This window comes from Callithrix jacchus, chromosome 6 (assembly GCF_049354715.1).
Source record: "Callithrix jacchus isolate 240 chromosome 6, calJac240_pri, whole genome shotgun sequence".
In the NCBI taxonomy this organism is placed as follows: Eukaryota; Metazoa; Chordata; class Mammalia; order Primates; family Cebidae; genus Callithrix; species Callithrix jacchus.
This window is the reverse complement of record NC_133507.1, coordinates 41360842-41383303: the sequence shown is the minus strand read 5'-3', so window position 1 is coordinate 41383303 and position 22462 is coordinate 41360842. Positions and strand designations below refer to the sequence as shown.

The window sequence follows — 22462 nt, the reverse complement described above, 5'->3', positions numbered from 1 at the left end:
CTGTAAACACGAGTTGAGATTTTCTTCTTTTGTCTTTATTATGGATAAGAGTATAAGACAATAAATGAGGCTTCATATATTTTGTAATCACTGATATGAACAAATGAAAAATGATAGTTGAATATACATGTTGAACTTATCTAAAATATGATAATTTGCTTTAAAAGGTCTCTCAGGCATATAGAGAGTCTCTGGTACCTATAAATATGGGTAATTCATGGTAAAATTCAGAATTGTCATTAATGTGGAAATAAAAAATTCCTTGGAAATGTTAAAATAGTATGGGATTACTTTTTTCCCTAAACTATCAAATCCATAATTAGACTCAATAGTCCTAAAGGGTATTGAGTAATAAGGGTTCCCAGAAACCTACCTATGGCACACGTTTCTTCGCACTCTTCCAGACTGTCAAATCGATTCCGATTTCCTTCACATCCCCCATATATAAATTCTTCACACTGTCGAGTGAAAACATTGAAGAAATATCTCTTCATCCATGCTTTACATGGGCCATCATCCGCCTTAAATGCACAAAATGTATGCCTAAATTTCAGTGCTGGCAACTCAGTGTCTATAAGGTAAAAATAAGAGATATAACATGTCATCCTTCGTAACACTATAATAATGTTCTTTATTTCCTTTTTAATATGTCCTGATTTTAAGGAAAAATGCCATAACACATGTGGATAAGAAACAATAGAAAGTTATTCAGTTATCAAAATGGTAGATAAAGTTAATACATTCACCAAATGAGACACAACTTCTAGACTCTTGTTTGAGAGGTATTGCTTAAATCTCACTAAGTGAACTGGGAGGGAATTGAGTAGTACTTGTAAGGTAACTTAGAAGTAAGGTAACTTCATTCAAGTGGATGTGTCAGCAATAGACCCCTTCTTTTAACTCAAACAATGGACAATTATTTGAGTTTCTCTCCTTAACCTACAATTGTGTCACTCTTCATCCATAAAACAACAGCATATTCATTTTCATATATATATATATACACACACATCTATGTATATAATACCATATTAAACCATTCCCTAATTATGAAAATGTATGTGTTTGATGTTACAAAAAACAAACTGCATAGTGCTTTTTTGTTTTTTACTTACCATACCATGCTTGGGTTTTAATAATGTTGAAATAACGTAAATAATGCTTTCTATGTTTTACATAGAATGAGGCAATTCTTTTGACTTTGAATTACATATATTTTCTTTAAATATTTAACTACTAATTATAACAACAGAGTTTTCTATCCTGGGAATGGGCGTACACATAGAAGAAATTCAACTAGATTTTTAAAACATTTTATTTTTTTCACATCCAATAAAATTAATAGAAGAAATCTAATGTTAAATAAGTTCTATTTGTTTACCAGTAAAGATAGATAAGAAAATTGTGGTTGGTGCAACCAAAAGAATAATGATGAAAATGCTATATAATACAGCTTGAATATTTTCTGTATATTGAGTACATATATTTTTTTGCCTTTGGCAATTGATTATTATGTGGAATATTGAAATCAGTAAATGACCTAAACCAGTTTTCCCTTTAGAGGAAAGCAATACTATATTAAACAGATGAGTATAAATATCTTCAAATAAAGTGTTTGCATGTACTCTAAAATAGTTTACTTTGAACAAAAAAAAGAATGAATGAGACTTTAATATTTTCACATAAAATATTTTTAAAGCATAAAATATGGGATAAGTTTGTGGATGTATGATTGTCTAAATAGAAATCCATTTTAAATTTCCTGTAATTTCAACACATGAATTTTTTTGAAAGAGAAACTATGCATATAATAAAAGTTAAATTAGATAATTTTATTAATTTCATTCCACCCATAATGTATTATTATTTTAATGATCAATTTTGAATTAATAGCAAGTATTAGTCTTACTTTACTAACGTTAAAACTCTTTGTAACAAAATGATTGAAATTGTATTGTTAATTTTGTATATGAGTCATAAAATTGTAAGTAGTCTTTCCAATCTTGGAAGCGTTAAAAATATAGCTTTCTATATATAAATTGGCATTTGCTGCTGTTTGATCCATGGGACACTAATTATTTATGAGAATGTATATTTTATCTCAACTACTAACACTGCTTTTAGTTGTTAAAAATTCCAGTTAAATTTATATAATGCCATCTAATCATTTTGATCTATTTGATATTAATTATTTTTTCAATTGATATAAATTGAGATTACAAAACTGATAGTAGAGTAGGGTTTTCAGATCCAAAATTTGTTAAGTTAGAATAACATATGGCAGATAATGATTATAATACAGGGATACTTTTATCATCAAACACAGTTGTTACAAAATAGCTAATTAGCAAATAAGAATGTTGGTCAAACCTTTAACTAAAGTTGAGTTTTATGTACATATGCTTTATTTTGTTTTTTTTGAGACTGAGTCTTGCTTTGTTGTCAGGCATAAGTGCAGTGGCGCAATCTCGGTTCACTGAAACCTCGGCCTCCTGGGTTCAAGAGACTCTCCTGCCTCAGCCTCCTGAGTAGCTGGGACTACAGTCGTGCGCCCACATGTCCAGATAATTTTTGTATTTTTGGTAGAGACAGGGTTTCACTATGTTGGCCAGGATGGTCTCGATCTGTTGACCTCATGATCTGCCCGTCTCCACCTCTCAAAGTGCTGGATTACAGGTCTGCACCACCGCTCCCAACCAAACATATGCATTTATGTGTCTTCAACTTTCTCTAGAATTATGTTCAATTGGCAAAATACAATGCTTGTGTTTACCAATATGATATATTTTAATAATTTTAAACCAATAACAGTGTTACTAGATTCAATAAATATCTACAGTCTATATATAAATAATTTTATCAAAATGAGTTAAGAAATATTGGTAAACGTTGACAAGTTTAAATGTCATTTTTCTTTCAAATCCTTTATCTAACATTTTATGTTGATGAACTTATCTAAAATATGATAATTTGCTTTAAAAGTTCTCTCAGGCACACAGAGTTTCTGGTGCCTATAAATATGGGTACTTCATGGTGAAATTCTCCCATTTTTCTTAAATTAGATACAAGTACTTTCTACTCTCTAATAGAAATTCATAACATAAATTTAATTGCGAATTGCTAAAAATGTTTTCTAAAAATAGAAAAATATATCAACCAAAATGACTTCTTAAAACACATTTTCTCTATCACTGAAATTAAAAATTGTCCGTTTGAATTTAAAAGAATGAAAGTTTTTTGCTGAGTGGCACATTGTGAATAATTGTAAATGCCGTTTATACTTTTTTGTCTTTACTTAAGCATTTTAGAATGCCAAGCTGACATTTTGAGTTGTTATGAGAAGCCAGAAAGTTTGGTATGAAAACCCTAAGTACCGCATATGACTTGCAGTAAGTCACAATAAGTATAATCGAATTTAGCATCATGAGTTTCTGAACTGTAGGCATGTTTGTTTTTGACACCAATAAAAATGTGACCTACCAGCTGTTTAAATATTGGACCTCAGAATTCACGTAATTTTAATTAACAAGGCATAAATAAAAATATTCTGGCATTTTAAACTTTACAGCTGTACACCATGATCTCAAATTGCTGCAGCACTTCTCATACAATGTGATGTTATTCATTCCCAAGCTACCGTTACTTTAGAACTTTAGAAACAAGTTATTGAAGCAGTGTTTCAGACAGAAAACTTGAATACAAATGTGTATCTGCAGAACACCGGGAATATTACCTAATTTCTCAGTTTCCATGTATATTCAGGAAAATCATTTGTTGTAAATCAATAATTTTATCAGATATTAATTGATGACTTCTCTACTTTTTATTCTCGATATATTTGATAGTGTTTATCATCAAGCTAAATCTTTTTTCCATTTCCTGCATTAAAGATGTACTCACCCAAGTTCAATCTGCTATTCACTAATTGGCCAGCAGGTGGCGGCAGTGCACCACAAAAACCAAAAGAACAAAAACTAACTGTAGTAGTTGTACGCGGCAATAATGGTTAATGTTGCTCACTGAGTAATTACAATACTCTGGACATTTTTGTAATTGTACCATTTAATGATCATAATAGTGAGTTAGATGCTATTATCTTCATTTTATAAATTATAAAACAGTATTGAAGAAATTAAGTAAATGGCTTAAATTCATACCATAAATGATGGATTTAGAATTGACCCCAATATGGTTTTACAACACGTACCTCACACCTTCCTTATACCTGCGTGACACTGTCACAGATGAGACTGAGATTCCTCAACTAGCATTTGGATCAAGCATACAGTTTTAATTACATAATCTTAATTAACAGCATTCTTTTTTCAGACATTCACCTTTATGAAAGTAAAAATGGTTGAAATGACAGAGGGAGGTGGTAATTGTACAGAAATTTTCTAGGAAAAGCACTAAGTATTAACTTTTATGAATTATATTTTGTTAATTATTAGGTGATTATTCGTCTTTATTTACACTTTAATGCATTTCTTATAAAAATCCTGTGTTAGACTATTCTTTGTGCAGTGATCCTGCGGCCCACACCTGAGCGCAGCATCCCGGGACTCAAGCAATGACCAGGCTTGGTGTGTGACCTTTGTGCCATGCCACTCCACCCAAAAGGGATGTAAATCTGCCTTGGTTTTCATTTCTTATTTTGGATAAACCCTTTTGGATGTTAATAATTATGTGGTGACCATGTGTTGGGCACTGTGCTGTCACTGCAGATATGACAGTTTATTAGGTGACAGCAGCTCCTCCTTCATGGAGCATATGGACACTAAGGACTTACACAGATATTCAGAAAGCTCTGGGTGCTGTGAGAGCGAACGATAGGATACGTAAATTATCCTGGAGTGGTCAGTGATAACTTTCTTGAAACTTGAAAGTGAGACTTGAAGGAAATGTTTACAGAGGTAATAATTATCTGACAGCAGCCATGAGAAACAAAACACATACAGGCAATCTAAAAGGAATTTAATGTGATCCAGCCATAGAAATAGAATTATGGTTTGTATCCAATCATTCGCACTTGATACCATGAATTTTATGTCTCATATTTCGAAGGTTACAATCCTGCCTTCCCCTCCCCACCGCCCTGTGTCCTGGGATGTTGGATAGAAAGCTTACTATAATATTTGATGCCTGAGAACATGTCATGCCCTTGACTGTAAGAATACTCATCCTCTTAGAACTTATTTGTGTATCTAGAGCTTTCAGGTAACTTACTATCTAAGAGTCTACATGCTGCTTGCCTCTAATGAAAGGATTTGATTTTTTTTTCTGGCAGGGAAGAACAAAGACATTTTCTGCCTTCTCTTTGTCAGAAAATATGCCGGATGATTTTTCACTGTTTATATTAAAACTATAGGAAATTAGTTATTTACATTATTCATTACAGCTTAAGACACTGGGAGTTAGAAAGTTTAAATAACTTATTCAATCTCACAAATGTACTTGGTGGCAAACCACACCTGCAAACTCAGGTCTGTCTGATTCTAAATTCTAAATTCTACCTTTCACTAAATGTTCACTCTTAATTTTCTCACTCCCAGCCCAATGGAATTGTTTTAAAAAGTGTATTACCACTGCTTTTGTTATCATTTTTTGTCTTATCTAGAAGTTAATTCTAGATTATTCTCCCTGCTGATTGTGAGAGAAGCAATAAAATTCAATGTATTTTTCTATTAATTGTAGCTTATTTCAATTAAATAATATACTTCTATAAAATGATGATATGATCTTAGCATCATGTGATAAAGTGTATCACCAAAATAGAATTTTTTTTTCAGATGTGAGATCTGGTTACTGTAAAAATTAATTTAAAATAAAAACAGAACAAAACCAGATAAAACTGAAATTAGTTGACCAAGAGGTCTTTAAGTCTAGTTTAAATATCAAAATTATTTGTTATCCATCTTGGTTTGGGAGCTATCTTAAAGTAATTTTCAATTCTGGCTTAATTACTGATGACTTGATTCTGGATTATTGGTTGACAGTGGCATCAGCAGCAATTTCAGGAACTTCCTGGTTAAGCAGTATTCATTTTCTCAGTCCAATTGAGGAAAAGTAGACTGGGACAATACAGGGAACACTTGGATCTATTTGTTCTCACTTTCCTCACGTGAGGTTGCCTGCTTTTTCCCTTTAGGACTTATTTTATCTCCATCTTCCTTGTTTCTGTAACCTCCAGAATGTTGGAACTTTAACCTATCCCTTTTTGAGAAAAAAGCCAAATGAAGGATTGAAACTCAACTTAATGTTCAATTCCTATTTTCAAAAAGGCATATTAGGGTTTTACTTTACTAAATAATGTCTCATCTCTAGGAAATTTTTATAACACCACGTCGCCTTGCAAGAGCCTCGGAGAGCCAAACTAGAATGAGTCTTCATCCTCTTCCCATCAACAGCAGCACCCTCCACATGCTTCCGTCACTTTGTTTACTCCATTATCCAGAAATAGACTGTCCACCCTTCAGACTCCTCTAGGAAATGGAGAGATTCTTCAGCACCTCATCTCAGCAATACCCGTTTCTCTAGCATGTTCCACAGTTTCAGGCCCAGAAGATGTATTATTTAAACTTTACTAAAGCACACGGAACGCAGTCATTTTAAAGCGTTATTACAGATATAAAATAAGAATGCATTTATGGAAATCTTTTTTACATCTTAAACTGCTATATGAAATAAAGCTATCATTTTGTTAATATTCTCTCATTAATACCAATACTTGAGATTTCTGTCAATAATTTACTAATCTGCCACAAAATGTTACTTTTAAGAAAGGTATTTTTTCACAATAACCATCACCATGCCGTCTTCTCTTTGCTCTACTTTTTATTGTTAATATTCTCATTTTTAGACACAGAGTTTTATGGGATTGGAGCTAACTTATATTACTAGATCCTTTGATGTCCTGCTTGACTAGATTTTTATATTCGTCTCGACTGGGAAGTTTTTATTTTGGAAATATGGGCAAGAAGCAGAGAATAGCTGAAGCCTCAGATGTCTGAAGTTCCCTTTCCTTCCCTACACTTTTCCTCATCTAAGGGTGGCATCAAATATTACAGGGAGTTGTTTTTACATGTTGCTCCTCGCAATAGCCCAGAGTTACTCCAGTGTTTGACATGGTACACGGAATAAAAAAGAGAAGTCTTTCAGCTAAAGTTACTTGGTTTTGGACTGTTTAGAACACAAGTGTGTGCATACACACACACACACAGAATAATAAATTTCCAAAGAAAAATATCACTTCAATAACAACTAATTTCTCTCCACAATGGAAAAATATTATACATTTTTAGATTAGAATTGAGAGGTTTGCCTAGTTTAAAAAGATAAGCGCTTCTAATATTTTACCTGTCATAATTACGTATTCATCATCTTCCTCAGAATCGGCATTAAGAGGGGTAGAGGCAAGATTAAGCAGCAGGCATATGGAAGCCCAAAGTGCATGTACTTTCTTCATTGTGCAAACCATCTCTGAAATACAGAACGCATGCATATCTAATAAACAAAGTGATAATGTGGACTCTTTTGCAGACTAGTAAACATCATATGCATACTTCAAATGCAAATTTCTATGACATTGTATGTGTGTACACATACATTTCTCTGTGCATACTCCATGAATCATATTTAAAATGTATATGTAGTATTCAGAATTATGGGCAAACACCTTCAGTGCATATGGTTATTAATATTTAAGCAAACAGGTTATATTTCAACTTTGAAAACATAAATAAAAAGGACAATAATTGAAAGACATGGGTAAATATTGATCATATGACAAATAATGTATTAAGTAAGGTCTGTTTCTGCATGCAGTTTCACTTTCCACATCTTTCTCACAGTTATTCTTCCTGAGTCAGAACTAATAAAGCATTTTTTGCATTTTTAAAATTATTTCTTTAATGCAACTTTTCATTTCTGATTTATCGTTCCCTCTGCTTTGATTCTTTTTTTTTTTTTAAGGAAACACATTTTCAGAATTTTCATCTTTGTGTCCTTTAAAAAATATATTATTTACCTGAATTTCTGAATCAGGTTTTCTATGAGATAGCAGACAGTCAAAACAGCAGACAAAAGAACTGTCTGACATTCAGCTAGTCCTTTTTCCCAGTTCATTATCTCCCCAGTTTGGGGAGTTATCTGATTCAAAAGAGTTTCACAGAAAAGTGACTCTAAGTGATAAGCCATCACTCATTACACTCCAAAGGAAACAGATTTCAGTAGGAGAGTGAGACTTTTCCTGTTTCAACATCATTTAAAGATCTATAGCCAAAAAAAGAAAGAAAGAAAGGAAAGAAAGAAAGAAAGAAAGAAAGAAAGAAAGAAAGAAAGAAAGAAAGAAAGAGAAAGAAAGAAAGAGAAAGGCAGCAGAAAGCAAGAAATCACCTCTAGGTATATTTTTAAAGATGATTTCTTCTTTGGATTCAAAGGTGGAAGGAAAAGTGTAATGATCATACAACACAGGAAAAGAAAAACAGAGAACACTTGTTTCCTTCCTGTTCTCAGCCACCAGTGCCATTCCAGTCAGGAAGGAAAGCAAGATCTTATCAGCAAATATTCACCAATGCAGGGAAGATACTCCATCAAATACAATCTGGAGAATTATCTGGTTTTGTCTGTGGCAGTTCACAGCTGCAATATACACCATTGTGGGTAGCCATATAATAATCAAGTAATACATGTTATTATGCTTTAATTTGCATTAAAATCACTACTGAGATAAATAACCTTTTTTTCTCACAGCACTTTGCAAGTGTTAACATACATTTGATTTTTAGTGAGTAGAGATGCCATATATCTCATAAATCATATCATAAACTATTTGAATTCACAAATATATATGAATTTTTATTTATATATAAAATTATATATATATAATTTATATAATTATATATATTTATAAAATTTATATAAATTATATATATATTTATATATATAATTATTTATATATAAAATATTTATTTATATATTATTTATTTATATATATAATCATGTAGCTGTTTATATAGCTACATGATTTTGAAGAATCTTTAAAGTAAACTAATTCTTATCTCATTTTTGAACACATATTTTTCAGTGATTTATTTGTTTCCATTTGATTATTTGAAATATACGATCCTGCTATACCTTGAGTATAAAATACAGAATATGTTTTGTATCACACAGTTCAGGAAGCAGGTTGAGTTTGAGGGTCTACTGAAGCAACTGAGAGTCAGGCTCTAAATCCAAGAAGTTCCTCTCAAAAAAATGGCGGCCTAGGATACTTCATAAACTTAGTACTCTAGGCTTTCCTTGGGTGCTAGGATTAGAAACCAACTCTGACAAATCTGGATCATCAGTTTATTTCTTCTAGAATATTTGGAACAATCTGAGACAGAAGGTCAGGGTTGCACTGGTTCTCAGAAACAACTACAGCTGGTGAGCCAAGCACCACCAGGTATTTCTCATTGTAGCTACACACCTTAGACAGCTTCATTTTCTCTTGGTGTGACCCAGTCTTCTTGCATAGCGTGATGTATGATCAATGGACTATTCTTGGTTTTAAACCCAAAGAGTTTTTCCATCAAAATAGCGTGACTACTTCTCTTTATAGCCCAGGCTTAAAGAGCTTGAGACCAGCTCTGATAGTTTCAGCTTGAAGCAAGGGCCACCTTTGGGACCAATCCATTTGAGCTAGGAATTATAGGAGACCATCATGGATTTGATGGACTCACAACCAGTCTGGGGTCCGGAATAAGAACATGCAATCACATTGCAAATATTAATGAAATTATATGGTCTGGGTGGTGGAGGGGACAAGTGTAACTCCCAGAAGGAGGAAATTGTTGCTTTCAGAAGGGAAGGGTGTTGGACAGATAAAGCTATGACTATATACCATAGCAAGCCATAGCTAAATGATAGCATATGTAATTTTAAAAAAAGAAAAATAAGCAAAAGGGAAAATAAAGTACATGAATTGCAGGAGGAATTAAATATTCAAATTTTTATTAAAAAATTCTATCTGGTCCTGGGTGATAGCAGATTTAATGTAGGGATGAACCCATACATCAACTTGTATATACCATACAAAATGTTTTTCCTTTTGGAAAACTCCAACTTTCTTAAAACTGGTAAACAGAGGTTTATAAAATACCATCTGTGGATCTCCTCCTCCCATAGACCAGCAGAGAATTTGATGTAAAGATCTGTTTGATAAACCCATAATCCTGGCTTTCTAATACAAACATTTAAAAAATTTACTTAATTATTTAAAATAGTTTTATATTTCCAAAAATAAAAACGAGAAGAGCATACACAGACTTCTCATACAGTTTCCTTATTAGCATGTTACATTAGTATGGCGCACTTATCACTATTACACCAAAATTGATATCGTTACTAACTAAAGTCCATACTTTAGTCAAATGTCCTTAGGTTTTTCCTAATCCTTTTTCTGTTCTAGCAACCCATCCAGAATACCAAATTGCTCTACTTGTCATCTCTCCTTAGGTTCCCCTTGGCTGTGATAATTCCTCAGACTTTTCTTATTTTTGATGATCTTGACAGTTTTGAGTAATACTGGTCAGATATTTTGCAGGGTATCCCCTCATTAGAATGTATCCGATGTTTTTACTCATAATTAGAACAAGGTTACAGGGTTTGAGGAAGAAGATCACAGAGGTAAAGGCCATTTTTTGTCACATTAAGACAGGATATATACTACCAACATGATTTATGACTGCTGATATTGATCTTAAATGCATGGCTGGGGTAATGATTGTTCGGTTTCTCCACTATGAAGTTACTTCCTACCCCCAACTTTTCCTACCATACTCTTTATTATTATTATTATACTTTAAGCACTGGGATACGTGTGCAGAATGTGTAGATTTGTTACAGAGGTATATATGTGCCATGATGGTTTGCTGCACCCATCAACCCATTATTTACATTAGGTATTTCTACTAATGCTATCCCTCCCCTCACTGCCTCATCCCCCTGCAGATCCCAGTGTGTGATGGTCCCCTCCCTATGTCCATGTGTTCTCATTGTCCAACTCCCACTTATGAATGAGAACATGCAGTGTTTGGTTTTCTGTTCTTGTGTTAGTTTGCTGAGAATGATGGTTTCCAGCTTCATCCATGTCCCTGCAAAGGACATGAACTCATCCTTTTTTATGACTACATAGTATTCCATGGCGCATATGTGCCACATTTTCTTTATCCAGTCTATCATTGATGGACATTTGCATTGGTCCAAGTCTTTCCTATTGTGAATAGTGCCACAATGAACATACGTGTGCATGTGTCTTTATAGTAGAATGATTTATAATCCTTTGGGTATATATCCAGTAATGGGACTACTAAGCCAAATGGTATTTCTATTTCTAGATCTTGGGGGAATCATCACACTGTCTTCCAAAATGGCTGAACTAATTTACACTCTCACCAACGGTATAAAAGCATTCCTATCTCTCTATATCCTCTCCAACATCTGATGTTCCTGACATTTTAATGATAGCCATTCTAACTGGAGTGAGATGGTATCTCATTGTGATTTTGATTTGCATTTCTTTAATGACCAGTGATAATGAGGTTTTTTTCATATGTTTGTGGGCTGCATAAATGTCTTCTTTTGAAAAGGGTCTGCTCATATCCTTCACCCACTTTTTGATGTGTGTATGTGTGCATGTGTGTGTGTGTGTTTTCTGCAAATTTAAGTTCTTTGTAGATCTGGATATTAGCCCTTTGTCAGATGCATGAATTGCAAAAATTTTCTGCCATTCTGTAGGTTGCTTGTTCACTCTGGTGATAGTTTCTCTTGCTGTGCAGAAGCTCCTTAGTTTAATTGGATCCCATTTGTCAATTTTGGCTTTTTTGCTATTGCTTTTTGTGTTTTAGTCATAAAGTCTTCGCCCATGCCTACGTGCTGAATGGTATTGCCTAGGTTTTCTTCTAGAGTTTTTATGGTTTTATGTATTACATTTCAGTCTTTAATCCAGCTTGAGTTAATTTTGTATAATGTGTAAAGAAGGGATCAAGTTTCATATTTCTGCATATGGCTAGCCAGTTTTGTCAACACCATTTATGAAATTCTTTTCCCATTTTCTATTTTTGTCAGGTTTGTCAAAGACCCGATGGTTGTAGATGTGTGGTGTTATTTCTGAGGCCTCTGTTCAGTTCCATTTGTTTATATCTCTGTTTAGGTACCAGTACCTTGCTGTTTTGGTTACTGTTGCCTTGTAGTATAGTTTGAAATCAGGTAGTTTGGTTCTTTTTGCTCAGAATTGTCTTGGCTATATGGGCTTTTCTTTGGTTCCATATGAAATTTAAAGCAGTTTTCTTCTAATTCTGTGGAGAAAGTTAATGGTAGCTTGATGGGATAGCATTGAATCCATAAATTATTTTGGGTAGTATGGCCATTTTCATTAAACTGTTTCTTTTTATCCATGAGGATGAATGTTTTTCCATTTGTTTGTGTCCTCTATTATATCCTTGACTAGTGGTTTGTAGTTCTCCTTGAAGAGATCTTTCACATTCCTTGTGATTTTTATTCCTATGTATTCCTTATGAAGTTTAGTTTGACTGGATATGAAATTCTGGATTGAAAATTCTTTTCTTTAAGAATGATTAATATTGCCCCCCATTCTCTTCTGGCTTGAAGGGTTTATGCAGACAGATCGCTGATAGTCTGATGGACTTCCCTTTATGGGTAACTCAACCTTTCTCTCTGGCTGCCCTTAACATTTTTTTCCTTCATTTTAACCTTGGTGAATTGGATGATTATGTGTTTTGGGATTGCTCTTCTTGAAGAATATATTTGTGGTGTTCTCTGTATTTCCTGAATTTGAATGTTGGCCTGTCTTGCTAGCTTGGGGAAGTCCTCCTGGATAATATCCCGAACAGTTTTTTCCAACTTTATTTCAATATCCCTATCACTTTCAGGAGCACCAAACAAATATAACTGCTAGCTTATTGTCTGCTTAAATGGCCACCCAGTTTTGTGCTTGAAACCCAGGGTCCTGGTGGTATAGGCATTTGAGGGAATCTCCTGGTCTGCAGGTTGTGAAGACCCTGAGAAAAGCATAGTTTCTCGGCTGGAGTGCAGTTCTTCAGGGCACAGTCCTTCACAGCTTCCCTTGCCTAGGGAAGGGAGTTCCCTGACCCCTAGTGCTTGCCTGGTGAGGCAATGCCCCACTTTGCTTCAGCTTGCCCTCTGTGGGCTGCACCCCCTGTTTAACCAGTCCCACTGAGTGAGCCAGTACCTCAGTTGGAAATGCAGAAATCACCCATCTTCTGCACTGATCTCGGTGGGAGCTGCAGATTGGAGCCCTTCCTATTTGGCCATCTTGGCAGCCACCCATACTGTGCTCTTTGAAAGAAAGTCACTACCTATAGCCAACACTTAAAAAGAATGTAGAATTATGGTTCTTCCTCTTCAGGTGACAGTATCTATATAAATTGTTTGGAATACTTTTGCACCAGGTATTTGTCTCCTCTCTTTATTAAATTATTTAATCCTTTATTTATATCAGTATAGACTCATGATAAAACTTGTGTTATAATTCAATATAACTTGTATTATTGTTCATATGGTCCCCTTGCTTTGGCAAATTTGAGAAAGCATTCAGTTGGCTCCTGTCATTCTTTGATATAGCTCCATCAATATGAGTTTTTAATTTTCTCTGAGTAACTTTTACTTTTTGTCAGGTCTAGATGCTGCAGGTTCATATTGTATATTTTATGCCCCACTCTTAGAATCACAGCCATTTCTCCAAGAAGCCCGGATTCCTTTTATTAGAGATTGGCATTAGAAACCCAGGTCTGAGCTGTAGGCATGCTCATTGTTACTGGGATGTCATTTATTTTAGGCCTTCTTTTTGGCATGTTAAAGAAATACATGTGTGTATTCCACCCTATCTGTAAAGGTATACTATCTTTGAACACATCAGCGTGTTTTTCTGTACCTGGCTTATTTACTATACAATCCACGTTGTCACAAATAGTAGGATCTCCTATTTTAAAGCTGAATAATATTTCACTGTATATATGTGTATGCCACATTTCTTTGTTCATTCATTAGTTAAAGAATGCTTGAATTGCTTCCCTATCTTGATTATTGTGAGGAATATCTCAGTGAATGTGGAAATACAGATATCTTTTCAAGACTCTCATTTTAATTATTTTTTAATTCTCAGGAGTGGAATTATGGGATGGTATAACAGTTTTATTTTTAATTTTTGAGAAATCTTCATATTATTGCCCATACCTACTGTACCACTTTACATTTCTGCCAACAATTGGCCAGCATTCCAATTTCTACACATCCTTGCCAACATGTTACATTTTGAGTGTTTTTTATAATAGCCGTTTTAACAGGCATAAAGTGATATCTCATTATTATTTAGATTTTCATTTCCTTGGTAAATAACTCTGCTATGCGTCTTTTTATATACCTGATATGTATGCCTTCTTTGGAGAAAAATGTGTTCAACTCCTTTGTCCATTAAAAAAAAAAGCTTCTTCTATTGAGTTGAAGAAGTTCCTTATATATCCTGGAAATTATCAGATATATAATTTAAAAATATGTTCTCTCATTTAGTTTGTCTTTTTATTCTATTGATTGTCTCTACTGTCATGCAGAGCTTTTTAATTGCATGTAATGTTACTTGTCTATTTTTGCTTTTGTTGCTTGTACTTTTGGACTTATATTCAAAAAATCATTGTCAAGACCAATGTCAAGAAGATTTACCCAGCCGAGGCGGCTGGATCACGAGGTCAAGAGATCATGACTATCCTGGTCAACATGGTGAAACCCCGTCTCTACTAAAAATACAAAAAATTAGCTGGGCACAGTGGCGCGTGCTTGTAATCCCAGCTACTCAGGAGGCTGAGGCAGGACAAATGCCTGAACCCAGGAGGTGGAGGTTGCGGTGAGCCGAGATCACGCCATTGCACTCCAGCCTGGGTAACAAGAGCGAAACTCCATCTCAAAAAAAAAAAAAAGAACAAGATTTACCCTATGTTTTTTGATGGGAAGTTTTACATTTTCAGGTAGTAACTACAGTAGCCAAACTCCTAGAAGCAGAGAATGTAATAGTGGTTGTTAAGGGCTGGAGAGTGGGGAAAATAGAGTGCTTGTTGTTCAATGGATATAAAGTTTTAGTTACTCTAGGATAGTAAATTCTAGAGGTCTGCTGTACAACATATTGTTTATTGTCAACAACATAGTATTTTGTGTTTCAAAATTTCTTAAAAAGGCAGATCTATGTTGTGTTCTTATCACAAAACAAACCGAAAATGAAAACAAAATAAAAAGACAAAGAGACACAGGGAAACTTTAGAAGGTACTGAATATGTCTATTATTCTGATTGTGTTGATGGGTGTTTGCATATGCACAAACTCATAAAATGTTATCTAACAAAAATATGCATATATTTCAATGAGGTATAATCGCTATACAAAGAACTGCTCATAGTATTGTGCAAAATTTGATGAGTTTGTGCAGTTCTTTGTATAGCGATTATATCTCAGTGAAGTTGTTTAAAAAATTCTGTGAAATAAATACATAAATAAGGAACCAGCTTTGTCTACTTAAGCCAAACATTAGTTCTTATGCATGTATTCAACACATGAATTATTTTAGCCATCTCTCTTGACCTATCTGTAAACCTTTTCTCCCAATAGTGAGAAACTTGACTCCCACCATCCACCAATTCTTTAATTAATTGTTTCATTATAATTTACATGTATAGCAATAGGAAAATTGTTAACCCATATGTCCATGGGATACAGCTTTTAACTAGAGGGCAGTGCTTGTGTTCAGTTCTCTTTCCCTTTAGGCTTACAGGCTCCACTTATTTTCCAAATTATTTAGATCAGCCCTCCTCCACCACAAACTCCTTCAGTGAGATTGCCTTATACATTCATAGTAGAGTGAGATTTTCTTGTCACAGTCTGCATTCCTTCCACATTCCTGGCCTTTTAAGTTATACTTTTAAATTGTATACATTAAAATTCACTCTTTGTGCTGTAGCTGTCTATGAGTTTCAACAATTGCATAGTGACACATATCCACAGAATAGTTGCAGTATCATACAGAATATTTTACTCTAAATATTCTCTGTATTTTATCCATTCATCCTTTTCATCCTACCCTCTATTCCCTTTGAAGTTATTGATCTTTTGACTGTATCTACAGTTTTATCTTTTCCAGAATGCCATATAGTTGAAATCATACATTATGTAGGGTTTTCAAATTAGCTTCTTACACGTAGAAACCTGCATTTAAGGTTCCTCTATATCTTTTCATGGCATGATAGCGCATTCTCATTTTTCATTATCACTGTGTAGTATTCCATCATATGGGTTTATAACAGTTGTTTATTAATGTATTGAAGAACATCTTAGTTGCTTCCAGTTTTTTTGTAATTATGAATAAAGATTCTATAAATATTGTGTGTGGTTTATTTACATGGACATATGTTTTGAAATCAGTTGGATAAGTATGTATGAGGATGACTGCTGGAATGTATGTTAAGACTATGCTTAACTTTGTAAGACACTAGCCATCATTTCTTCTGAAATGGCTATACCATTTTGTATTCCCACCAGCAATGAAGGAAATTTCCTGTTGATCTGCCTCCTCATCAGTAATTGGGCTGCCAATTTCTAGGGCGTTAGTTATTTTAACATTTGTCTACTAGTATCTCATTATTGTTTTAAGTCTCAATTTTCTGATGAGAATGATAAATCTTTCCATATACTTATTTACCATCTGTATATCTTCTTTGATTATGTGTCTATTCATATCATTTATTCATTTTTAAATTGGATTATTTTCTTATTGTTGAGATCTAAGAATTCTTTGTATATTTTGATATATTTTCTTCATCAGATATGAGGTTTGCAAATACAGTCCGAGGGATCATGTTTTTATCTGGTTTTTAGTGAGTTTCAGAATGCGACCACGTGACTTGGTGGCCTTTGATTTTTTTGATCTTGAATTACATTGAGCTGATTGTTTGGTAAGAGGTGTCTCTTTGACAGCCACTGTACAGGTGTAACAAACTGTTCAATATCACAGAGTCCACAAATTTAAAAGTACAATTAGAATATTTTATTTAATGGTTTGACTTATACTTTCCTGCCTTAAAATATATTTACTTTTTTTCTACAGAATCATAATATTTTTACTATTTTACTTTCTTTCTATTTGGATGTATTTCATTGTCTAGACAACTGTAGCATAATTTAAAGGTATGTCTTTTAAATTGTGCATTCTTTCTTCTAACTGTTCCATATTTCCATATTTATAATTTATTTAAACTTTCTTGGTATGGAAGCCAGTCAGCTAAATTGAGTTCATAGATAAACAAGACTGTTGAGTCAGTGGCTCGATACATTTATAATAATAGTTTTCTGAATTAATTAAACCTATCACAGGAACAATCTTACACCTGATCTTTTTCAAAATTTTCTTCAGATATCATTTGTCATGTATGATTCATCAAGATTTATTGTGACAGTTCAGTCAATAATGCTCTGGGAATTATTTAAACATATCAAGCATAGAAAAACATTCTGTTTGAAGAAAACTTTACAGAGGAAAGTTGACTTAGTATATTTGAAAATGAAAGTAAAAATATATTTTTCATAGTATTTAAAAATCAAGCATGATTTTTGCACCATCATAATTAGTCAGGCATACTGATTCTTACATTAGGCTCCACTTTTTGATATATTGGCTTCAGAGTACCTTGACAAATCTCCTTTAATTTTTAATTTATCAAATGTTGTTTAAGCAAGGATATTTTATATAAATGTGTTAGTGACTAGTTGTGCATGATGACATGTTAGACACTAAGGGAGATTTGAAAATATAGACCCAGCCTGGAATCCTTAAGGAATTTATGCTAAACACATCTTGAGAAATAATGCTATAAATAAAGTCAGTAGATTTTTTGGATCATAAAAATATAATAATGTATAATGTGCTTGCTCATTTGTTAAAATTAAGAATACACAGAGAGATATTGAGAAGACAATGTTATAAGTAAAATTAACAGCTAGAATATTGCAGAGGATTAGATTGAAATTAAGAACAGAGTGCTATCAGTGGAACTATGGAGAAAAGCAGATATGAGAGACTTTTAAAGTATTGGTAAAATTGAGTAATTGAGTAGATAAAGGATGTGAGACAGAGAATTCAAGGATATCCTGAATGAGTTGTGCTCGTCATACAACTAGATAAATTAAAATAAGTGTTGATTGGTGTGTTTATTATGGCTAAATTCAGTCCTACACTGATTGCATCTGATGTTATAACGTTTCTAACTGTATAAGTGCAGGTAGACACATGAAGCAGGAGCTGGTAAATGTTTGACTGTGTTATTATCATCCTCATCATTATGAGACAGGATCATGTCACCAAGGGGAAGAGTTCTAATACATCATTTGCAACTACTTTTCCAACTTAATTTCCTGTAAGCCTTTCCAGCAATCACTCAGCCTTATGACTTCTACCTATTAATCCTTTGGTTCCATTGATACTGCTGATTCTTGAATAAACCAAGGTTATTCTTGGTTTAGTACTTCTAAACTGCTATCTCCTATGCTGGGAACACCGCTCTACAAGACACTGAAATGGCAGACTTCCTTCTTATTCAGGACCTCTGGTTGGGTATTCCGGTCAGATATTCTCTCTTCCAAAAGTTGTTCATCAAGTACCATATTTAAGAAACTACCATCAGTTTCTTTGTTCCTCTCTATCTCTATAATCTGCTTTTTAAAAATATTACTTGTCCTTTAAATTTTTTAAAATACTACTTATCTTTTCATTATTGAGTTGTAGAAAATCTTTATATGTAATGGATATAAATTACTTGTCAAATACACATATATTGTAATTTTTTTTCAGTTCTTGGCTTATCTATTTTCTTACAAGTGTCTTTTAATGAGCATTAATTTTTGGTTTAGATAAATTTAATTTATAAAATAATTTATTCACAGATTTGTACAAATATTATTACATTCAATTTTAGAACAATTTCATTCCTCCACAAGGAAATTCTCCACCCTTTAGGCATCACCATCTTCCCCTAAATTTCCCCACCTCTACATCACTAGAAAACAATTGTTTGGCTTCTATCTGTATGTATTGCCTATTCTGAAAATTTTAGTTAAATGGGATAATATAATACGTGGTCTACTCTGTCTTGCTTCTTCAATTAGCATGTTTTCAGGGTCCATTTATGCTGTAGCGTGTATCATTGCTTTGTTTCTTTTTATTGCTGAAAATATTTTATAGCATAAATATATTAAAATGTATTCACCCATCAGTTAATAAAAATTTGTGCTGTTTCTACTTTTTGCTTATTATGAACAATTCTGCTATGAACATTTGTAGACGAGTTTTGGTGTGAACATATTTTTTCATTTCTCTTGGGTATATAACTAGGGTAAAATTCTTGAATTACATGACAATTCCGTTTAACCATTTGAGGTACTTCCAGACTATTTCCAAAGCAGCTGCACCATTTTCCATTCATACCAGTAATGTCTTGCTTTATTTTTTGAATAGCGCTCGTCACCATTTATATATTTATGGCTTCCATGTGTGCTGTTTCTATCACTCAGATGTCTTCTTTCTCAGCACAGGCACTTTACGTAGGATTCACAAGTCTATGTTCAATACCCCAAACAATGACTGATACCAGTAATACTTGATAAATAATTAATAAATTAGAATAAGTTTTGTGAGTTAAAATTAGGGTACAGTATAGATCTTTGGATATATGCATCGTGTTTTATTTATACAAATTCCACCAAAAATAAAGAGATCAGAAACAAGTACTTGAAATGGGGCCATAAATATTTTAAAAATTGTGTCTTGTATTGCTTCTTTCATTTTTTAAAGGTATGAAATACTTCAAATTGTTTAATGAATGTTTAATAAAAAATGAAACACAAATGACATAGATTTAACGTTTTAAAAATTTTGCTGAAATGATAGATATTTTTCAAGTCAATGAAGACAGATAATAATGATTGCTGAAATTCAAGCAAAAGAGAAACGTGAGTCTGTGGGAAAGATAGCAAAAAAAATATGTGCTTAGAAAAGAGGTAATTAGGTAGAAGAAATGCATAATTTGCTATTTTACTCTTTATAATATTAATGTTAATGAAGGAATATTTGGAAGACAGGTAAATGGTCTATATTGAATCTACTAAGAGAGGACCCAAGAAAGGAAAGAAAAAAGGAAGAACTGAGATTTTCACTTTTTGTGAACTCTTCTATGAACTTCGTATGAACTATAATCTCCCCAATAATCCTAGCCTATAAGAAGTAAGAAATACATCTCAAGAAAACTGAGGTTCACAAAGGGAATATAACTTTTCTAAATAGAATAAAACAGTGTAATATTTGCACTTAAATCTCAGTGACTCGAGATTTCATGTACACTTCACCACACAAAGCTACCTTACCAAGAATTAGTTATTTTGTCGCCAGCATCTTCAGGAAAGCATTCTGCCTCTAGTTGCCTTCATGATTATTCTGGTTTGCCTGGCAGGTGCATTACTGTAGAAGAGATGGCTATCTCCCTTACGGAAACTAAAACCATTAAATCAATCCATGTAATGCTCTATGCTGCCATCCCAAGTAGCTCCTTTCTTTTGCCCTTCCTCCCTTCGTCCTTTTTCTCCTTTCCCCCTCTTTCCCTCCCTCTTTCTCTAGCTTTTCCTTTCTTTTCAAAGTTTGTTTAGTGGTTAAGAAGAGGGGATTAGTAGTAAGATTGTTTTAGGGGCTGAATTGTGTCCGCTTTCCAATTTATATGTTAAAGTTTTATCTCCCAGTGCCTCAGAATGCAACTGTATTTCCAAACAAGACCTCTAAAGAGGTTACTAAGAATAGATGAGGGGATAGATGAGGGTTGGCATGAGGTGGGGGGATTGGGAAGGGATAACATTAGGAGAAATACCTATTGAAGATAACGGCCAGGGAGGAAATGGAAGCAGCATACCACGATAGCACGTGATAGCACCTATGCAACAAACCTGCACATTCTGCATATGCACCCCAGAACTTAAAGTATAATAATAAAAAAGAATAGGGCAGGGCGCGGTGGCTCAAGCCTGTAATCCCAGCACTTTGGGAGGCCGAGGTGGGTGGATCACGAGGTCAAGAGATCGAGACCATCCTGGTCAACATGGCGAAACCCCGTCTCTATTAAAAATACAAAAAAGTTAGCTGGGCATGGTGGCGTGTGCCTGTAATCCCAGCTACTCAGGAGGCTGAGGCAGGAGAATTGCCTGAACCCAGGAGGCAAAGGTTGCAGTGAGCCGAGATCACGCCATTGCCCTACAGCCTGGGTAACAAGAGCGAAACTCCGTCTCAAAAAAAAAAAAAAAAAAAAAAAAGAAAAAGAAAAAAAAAGAATAAATGTCATTGGGGCTGAGCTCTAATCCAATATGTCTGGTATCCTTATAAAAACAGGAGATTAGGACACAGTCACACATAGAGGAAAGACTGAACATCTTTAAATCAAGAACAAAGGCTCAGAAGAAATCAATCTTACTGATCACCTTGATCTCAAACTTCTAGCCTTCAGGACCATGAGGAAATAACAAACTTTTCAGTTTAGCACTTTGTTACGGCAGCCCTAACCAATTAAAACAGACCATACAAACACCAGTTCTGTAACTTACTAATTATATAAAATGGACACTGTATTTGCTTTTATCTCTATTTACTTATCTATAAAATGGGTACTTTACTAGAACCTACCACATGGTATTATAATGGATTAAATAGAAAAGAATTAGAATGGAGAGTAGCTTGATAATGTTAGCTATTATGATTTTTATAAGTAATTTCTGAAAACCTCTTGGGTACACTGTAGAAATAGAAGCTCAGTATTTATAGAGCTTATTCTGTGTTAAGAATGTCATCTCAGACTTCTTGAAGGTCTAAAAATATAATTGAAAAATAGCAGTGATTTGGAAAGAGTTTAAAGGTCAAACTGAGAGATATTTTTGTTTGAATTTGGTTAAGCATAAGGTGAAGCAGTGCAGGCATCAATGTAAAAGGCATGTTCTACAGATTCTGATCCATCAGAGCTAAAATATTTTGGCAATCTGGCTTTGGTGGTTTGAAGAAAAAAACCTCAAAGGGGACGGCAAGGGATATTGACAAGAATGAGATGTATGTGATGGAAAAAAAAGAAAAAAAAGAGCAAGAGGCTCACATAGAATTAAAAAGAGTAATAGGATTAAATTATAACATTAAATTTCTAGTTCAACATTTGAGAAAGGTATGATACAACTAGTTGGCAGTTACTGATCTATTTTATCATTCGTTTTGTGGTATGCACATTATTTTATCATCTTTAAATGAATCTTGAAAAAATATATGGTGCTTACATGTATACTAAAAGCATGGTACTTACATAATTTAAAGTTTCTAGTTCAGATT

General features: G+C 33.7%; 1 protein-coding gene across 12 annotated transcripts in view; it reads right to left on the bottom strand.

The window, feature by feature from the left end:
• The window catches only part of TFPI (tissue factor pathway inhibitor), an 88232-nt gene that overhangs the window by 35005 nt on the left and 30765 nt on the right, over positions 1-22462 (bottom strand). For 11 of the 12 annotated variants that reach the window (XM_078327179.1, XM_054257397.2, XM_078327182.1 and 8 more), the window contains 2 exons: positions 7357-7479; positions 374-571 (listed from right to left, as the gene is read on the bottom strand). In XM_078327179.1, coding sequence (XP_078183305.1) covers positions 374-571; positions 7357-7477 — 319 coding nt within the window. In that variant the 5' untranslated portion in view covers positions 7478-7479. The remainder of the gene's footprint in view (positions 1-373; positions 572-7356; positions 7480-22462) is intronic. The other variant, XM_054257402.2, reaches the window with a different exon arrangement.